This window comes from Parambassis ranga, chromosome 1, assembly GCF_900634625.1.
Source record: "Parambassis ranga chromosome 1, fParRan2.1, whole genome shotgun sequence".
Lineage (NCBI taxonomy): Eukaryota > Metazoa > Chordata > Actinopteri > Ambassidae > Parambassis > Parambassis ranga.
The window spans coordinates 25,721,972-25,729,720 of record NC_041022.1 but is presented as its reverse complement, the minus strand read 5'-3'; the positions used below and the strand labels follow the sequence as shown (position 1 = coordinate 25,729,720).

Sequence of the window (7,749 nt, the reverse complement as noted above, 5' to 3'; positions counted from 1 at the left end):
AAAGTTAACGCTTTCTGTGCAGGGTGGCTATGACTAGGCCTGTCGCGATAAACAATCAATTAATTGCACGATAAATTAAATGGGCTCGATAAGTTTTTCGGCCGCGATAAATTACATTTGCATGCTGGTTTGTTTTCCTCTCTTTCTGTCTCTCTCTCTCGCTGCCAAAGAGACTGGATGACAAAAGGCGTCACTCCGGTGCGTCGTAGCGTATGAAGGCCGTCGGACTTTATATGGCCCGCGGCTTCTGTCTTAAAATGTGTCAAATCAACAGGTAGTTCTTATTTTTTAACTCATTGTGTAACGCTTACGGGACGTTCTGAGCAGACCGGTCAGCTCGCTGTCTGCGTCGCCACGGTGCGTCACAGCGCTGCAGGGCTTGGACGCTGGTTACAGCAACACAGAGCTGTGAAGTTCTCTGCCTTCTCACTGGCGGCACTCGCTGCAGCGCCACCCATTCTAGTTCTCTTGCCCAGTCCTCTGGTGCCATCTCTGCTGTCAGTTTCTATGTGTGTCTACATGGTGGCGTTTGTAAAATTCACTGCAGCTGTCTGCAGCGGCCTGATGCGCATACACACATGCAAACGCGTGCGCACACAAGCACATGTGCATACAGGTGAGCCCACTCCCAGAGAGTGCGTGTTGTTTGGCTCTGTTGCTCATGACGTGCTAGTTGGTTTGACTTAACTCCATTGACTATGCTTAGATAAGCCGTGGTAATACGCCTACCACTGCTCATAATAATAATATCAACATTAATATTAATATCATCAATAATAACAATAATAATAATGTTGATGATTGGGGCCTTTCCAGTGTTAAATGTTCTTTAGAAATTAAAGTTTATTGATCTTATGGAGAATCTTGAAAGTATCAGATCGGGACTCGGTATCGGCAGATACGCAAAATCAAATGACTCGGACTCGGACTCAAAGGCAAAAAAAACCTGATCGGGACATCCCTAGTTCTAATACCTTCTCTTATCCTTAACAAAGTTGGAGGTATTGAATTTCTACAAGTTACCCATAAAACTCTCAAAATTTCACCAACAGGTTTTATTAAATTGGAAATGACGTTTAAGAATAATAAAGAACAACAGAGTGATATTGAGTCGGAGGAGATCTATATATAGAAGACTGGATGACAAAACAGATTTGGTCTGTTGTTCACCTTATGGATGGAAATGGTAACATTCTTGATTTACAGGATTTTAAGGCCAAATATGATTTGAATTGTTCTGATGAGATCTATAAGAAAGTTTCACACAATATCCTAAAAGTATTTATCCAGTTAATTAAAATATGGTGGATATACCAACCCCACTTTACCACTTTACACTGCAGACTTCTGCCACCTCTCACCCAGCTGTCATCTACAGAAGTTCTCTGATGACTCTGCGGTGGTCGGCCTCATCACAGACGACGATGACAGGGAGTACTCATCCAGGACTTTACAGACTGGTGCCACGGAAACTGTCTCCAGATAAACGTGGGTAAAACCAAGGAGCTGGTGGTGGATTTCCGTAGCCACAACCACTCCCGCCCTACACCAGTGAACATCCAGGGACTGGACATTGAGATGGACTCTTACAAGTACCTGGGTGTTCATCTGAACAAGAAACTGGACTGGTCTGACAACACAGTTCACTTTACAAAAAGGGCCAGAGCAGACTCCACCTCCTGAGGAGACTCAGGTCCTTGGGAGTACAGGGACCACTCCTGAGGACTATTTATGACACTGTGGTGGCATCTGCCATCTTTTATGGAGTGATCTGCTGGAGCAGCAGCACCTCGGCATATCCACTATATATATGGATATATCTATCTATATATGGATATATATATATCCACTCCTAGCTAAGACCACACTACCTCCTGTATAATAACTTGGTCCTGCAGTGCAATAACTTTATTTTTTTACAGCTCTTGTGTATATAATGTAAACTGTCATCTTTTCCACACCAGATCGTAATGTGCAATAACAGTTTAGTACTGAAGTCACTTTATTCTGCTATTGTTCTGTTAGTCACTTTATTCTGTTAATTAATCAATCATTCATTCACCTTATGTTTATTCTATTTATCTATTTTTCTATATTTTTTCTTCTTACGTGTGCTGTTGCTGCTGTAACACTGTGAATTTCCCCTGCAGGGGACTAATAAAGGATTATCTTATCTTATCTTATCTTAAATTACATAAAGTGAAAATACATGGTTTAGACCTAATAAATGTAAAAGAGTTTCTGGTAAAAAATCGTATTTTGGTATTTCGGTATGCCCCCCCCCCCCCCCCCCCCCCCACTGGGTAATTTGAATATTAATAGGAGGTTTGATTTTATTTAAAAATGTAAAAGAAGTATGTTTCATTTAAGGATTGTCATTGTTAGGTTCTACTGTTCCGTTAATAAAGCATTAAAAAAGCCCATGCAGAACCAAACTCTTAGTTCACGCTGCAACCGCTGGGGGTTGGCTCCAGCAGCGAGTCATTTCCCATAGACTCCCATGTTAAAATGGCCGACTTCACAGCAGAAATGAACATGTGTACAGCCTGGTACAAAAAACCACTCTGGTCTCAGATGATAAGTTCTCGTCTAGCGTCAATTGTACGGAGGGGGGGGGGGTTACAACTCACTCGTTTTAATTATATTCGGACTAAAATGACGCATAATTCTGGGCGTTGCCGCTTGAACGACAGACGGTTGCCGTATCACAGCCCGCCCCCTTAAACTCAGCTCGTGCTACACCTCTTTGTCCATATTTGGACTTTTCCCGGACGTGACGCTGCCAACGTGGCGGCGGTTAGAGCCAGAGCAGTAGGAGTAAACATCTCTCTGGCTCTGGTCAGAGCGTCCCGGAGCTCTCACGGAAGCTCTGTCCGTAGTTACTGTTACTATGTTACTGTCACTGGGAGTAACATAGGACAACACATTTGATTTAGAGCTGGCTCATCAGAATCTGTTGTCTAACATTGGTAGCTTATATGTGATTTTGGCTGTATTATTAGTCATTGTGTTAACTGGGCAGAGTGCACACAATACATTGACAGATCTATACATAATTAGATGCCATATAAAATAATTTAGGATTTTTTCTGACAAAATTATTTGTGTATCTATTTTTATTCGATCAATTTGGTTTATTTTGAAAAGCGTAAACAAGAAGTACAAAAAAAGATTTCCGTTCCGAAACTTCCGTTTCCTACCCGACATCCGCATACAGTTTGTGTGAAACACCAGTCAGCAATTGCGTTGCTGTGTTTCTTATTCTTATTATTTTAGCGGTTATCTGAAAATGAATACGGTTTTGTCGAGAGCTAACTCTCTGTTTGCTTTCTCTCTGAGCGTCATGGCGGCCTTAACTTTCGGCTGTTTCATCACCACAGCGTTTAAAGACAGAAGAGTTCCTGTGGACATTCACGTCTCCAAAGTCATGCTGTAAGGATCTTTGTTCACCAGTTTGTTACAGCTGTTAGCAGTAGGCAGTTTTGTACCACCCCATATTTGTGCTGTACCATAGCTTTATAATGTAAGGGAGAAATGAGCTGTGCCTAGTGTCCGGCCCGGTGTGGGTGCTGATTAGCTCTGTGCAAATACGTCAGTTCAATCATGCATTAACGCACATATTTCATTTTTCATTAATGTCCCCCATTCTTGCATGGACATGGAATTAATGTACCAAATGTATTTGGTTAAATACACCCAGTTTTCTTCTTAACAAAGATCATTCACACAATATGTAGCGGAGAGATGTGCCACGCATGACATGGTGGATTTGTCCACATCGCAGTAAGACATTGGAGTGCTCTGAGAAAGACTTCTTTGCATAAAGAGAAAATATGATAAGGTCTGATTAGGATTCAGGGTCAGACCTCATGCCAGCTAAGTTGTTGGATATTGTCTGTGTTTTCATGCACTGCCTGTCTACAGCCTGTGTTGTGACGTTCATCCTCCTGCTCTCAGTCATCTCTTTTCTCACCCACTGTAACAGGAAGAACGTTGATGACTTCACGGGACCCAGAGAGCGCAGTGATCTGGGGTTTCTCACGTTTGACCTCTCAGCTGATATCCTTTGCCTTACCTAAGTTTTAAGTTACCACAGTGTCAAATGTTTTGTTTTCATTCATTTCATTTAAAAATCTTTAACCTTTCCCACATTTGCAGCCCATTTTTGACTGGAATGTCAAACAGCTGTTTCTCTACTTGTCTGCGGAGTATGCTACTAAAAGCAATGTGAGTATTGCAAATGTAACCTTCACTTCACAAGTACTCTCTATATAAAGGGTCTAGAGATATTGTTGAGATAGTAAATGTTTGATTACATTTTCTGATTCAATGGGAAAAGTTAGCCCTATGCAGCAAACGCCAGATTCCTACATGCAACAGAGGCCATGCAGTAACGGCTTGAAATGTGGCCGAAAGCAAATCCACCGAAAACTCCGAAAAATAACTTACACTTATTACTTATTTCAAAGGGCTGTAATTTGCAAATGGTTACACTCGCAGACCTAAACCTCTGGATTTCTCCATAATATTGATAGATGTACATCAGTGAATTTTTTGAAAAATGTCTGAGGGGGGTGGGGGTCATCTAATGAGGCTGCTGTGCCTGAAGCTGGATGATTTTACATGGAATGAGCCTATATTTTAACTCTGTGCCTGTGTGTGTGTGTCTCAGTCTCTGAACCAGGTGGTGCTGTGGGATAAGATTGTTCTTCGAGGGGAAAACACAATGCTAAATCTCAGGGATATGAAGTCCAAATACTTCTTCTTTGATGATGGGAACGGTCTTAGGTAAGACAGTCTCACGGAGGACATTCCATTTATATATATTCCCAGATGTATATATGTATCTGGGAGATGTACCCTATCATAGTTACAGTATAATCAGTACTTGCATAACCTAATTGCTAGATTTTTAAGGCAAGCTCACATTATCACTGTCTTCCTTTTGGCTGGCTGGCAATGGACAGAGCTTACAAATGGGCTTACAGAGCTCGGTTTGAGTCTATTCTAGTTGGAAGTGCTGCTGCCATCTTTTGTTGGTGATATATCAGCTCTGAACCTTTAGCAGTACTGGGTGCTGGATATGTGGTGTGAAAGTCCCTTGTTGTCTGAGGTTCTCATATACATACTGTATTTTTCTTGTGCTCTTAGCTGACCACATCACATGCATTATCTTTAACTTACTAACACCTAATGTCCCCCAAATCAGGAAGGCAACAGTCTTGCCCTGTTCTGCCTTTGCCTTTGCAAAACGTGTTTTCAGGCCTGCATTCCGTAGGAGAGACGGCACAGAGGAGATTGATTGACAGTGGTCTAGAGCCAATCAGGATGCAGGCCACAAAAGTTATAGCGAGGGACCACTGTATATATTGGGTATACTTAATGTATAGCATTCTGCAAAAAAAGAACAAGATTTTGTACTTTTTCTTAAGAAAGTACAAGGAAAGTACCCTGGATGTGCTGACATCTCTCCCTTTTGTATTAATCTGAAATCTGTAGGGTGACTCATGTCATTTCAGCAGAAAATATTGTCTGTACTGTACAACAGTCAAACTATTGAACAACTTTAGACCAAAAATTGGGCATTTGTTTCATAAAAATGGCTAGCAGCATTACAACTCAGCCATTTTAAAATTGTTATTGTAGAATCGAAATTATAAAATGTTTTGTTTTGACTCTTTAATCATTCAAAATTGGCCAGGCATTCAAGTTCTAGCATAAAAAAAGGTTTTCAAGGTTAACAAAGTCAGCCATCTTAAAAATGGCCACCATCTACCTGTTGCTTGTATTAAAAATCTGAAAAATCCTCTGCACTTAATGCACTTAATCTGCCCCACTATTAACGTGACAGCACAATTAGAAGAAGACTGAACAAGTACAGTTTGTTTGATGGGTTACCAAAGACTCTTCTCTCTAAAAAGATGGCGTAGTTACAATTTTTGGGAGGTGCACATCAGGCTAACAGGTAGGACTCTGCGTCACAGCAGAGGGCTACACAGAGGTACGCCGTCGACTCGACACAGAATTATCAGGCAGAACAATCAGGCATGACAGCTCAAAGTCAACAATTTGGTCATGCAACAGAACATTTTATTATGACCCGATGAGTGAAACAAAGACAATGTACATTCATCATATGACCTTATGTCTTTTTCCAGGGCCAATAAGAATATCACTCTGACGCTGTCCTGGAATGTTGTTCCCAACGCTGGAATCCTGCCTCTAGTGGCTGGAAGCGGGCATGTCAGCCTCCCTTTCCCAGATACATACGAGATCACCAAGAGCTATTAAACAGAGATCCACCCAGTCTGCTTCAACACACTGTACACAGTTTTAGCACAGACACAAACTAGATCATGATGATAGGTGTAATTGAGTTTTGGTTTATAATAAAAGATGGATTGAAACAATTTTGAGTGTCTTATCTCTGCTCTCACATCTGTTGTGTGTGAGAAATATATAGTAGATTAATACGGGTTTAACTACACAAATGCTATATGCTTAGATATATAGCAAGGTCATGTTTTAATAACAATACACTAACCATCAGTAACAAATAGCAAAAGCAGAACCAATAGGACTGAACGGTTAAAATGAGTGCTGTTGAAGTTAACATGTTAATAAGGCCTGTTAACTCTTTAATGTCATTTTTTTCAAAGCCCGAATAATGCATGCTTGATCGATAATTATGAGTCGGCCCGCCCCATCATTGTGATATCAGGAGACTATTGCTTTTAATGGCTGCAATACATCATGTGCAGATTATACAGTGCAAAAAACAGTAACATGAGCAGAATAAAGCCCACAAGATGGTATTTTGAGCAGAGTTTTGGCACTTTCAAGGCGGGGACAGTTGCTCATGACTTCGCCCATTTGATTGGTCAAGTCCCATGTCGGTCCCTCACCTCCTGTGGTAAACAGGCAGGCCTCCATGTGGATTCAGTAAACACAAAACAACTGCAAACATGGCCCTGGGAACATGTTTTGGTTAGGGGTGCTGTGTGGTCATACATACATACATATTGGACCGGCAATACTATACAAACACTATTTTATTGGGTTCTCTAAAGAAGTCAGAAACAGCTACAGCTGTCTATGTGTGAATCAGAAACTAGTGGAAGTGGAACTAAGGTGGAAGTCTGTATGACTGAAGCTGCCAGATTAATTCATTTAATTGCTAAAATATTTATGTTAAAAGTATATATAATTTATGTTAATAATAAAGTTTTTTGGTTGCTAAATATATTGAAGATAACTCTTTATCTCTTGGGTGGATATGGAACACCCCTACTTCCCAAGACCTTGACTAAAAAATAGGAAAAAGAACTTCATTAACTTGGCAACACAAATGCTAAAAACACTCACAACAAAATAATAATAATAACGCATTGGTCTTATATTGCGCTTTTCTGCTCTGTTGGGCAGGCACTCAAAGCGCTTACATTGAGATGCATTATTCTTTCACACCACATTTACACAGTGGCAGGGGTAAGTTACCAGTGGTAGCCACAGCTCCCCAGGGGGAGACTGACGGAGACGTGGCTGCCAAGGTGTGCCTACGGCCTCTCCGACCACCACCAATTCATTCATACGCATTCATACAGTGAGTGCACTGGAGGCAATGTGAGTAAAGTGCCTTGCCCAAGGACACACAACAATGACTAGGGAGGAGCTGGGGTCGAACCGCCGACCTTCCAGTTATCGGACAACCCTGCTCTACCACTGAGCCACTGCTGCCCTATATATTTA

At 41.3% G+C, this 7,749-nt stretch overlaps 1 protein-coding gene across 1 annotated transcript; it reads left to right on the top strand.

The window, feature by feature from the left end:
* Positions 1-3,289: 3,289 nt before the first annotated feature.
* spcs3 (signal peptidase complex subunit 3) lies at positions 3,290-6,410 on the top strand. The gene is made up of 5 exons (XM_028417319.1): positions 3,290-3,432; positions 3,986-4,059; positions 4,151-4,227; positions 4,673-4,788; positions 6,159-6,410. Exons 1-5 carry the CDS (start codon positions 3,290-3,292, stop codon positions 6,289-6,291), a joined length of 543 nt encoding a protein of 180 aa, XP_028273120.1. The 3' UTR covers positions 6,292-6,410.
* The last annotated feature ends 1,339 nt before the right edge of the window (positions 6,411-7,749 follow it).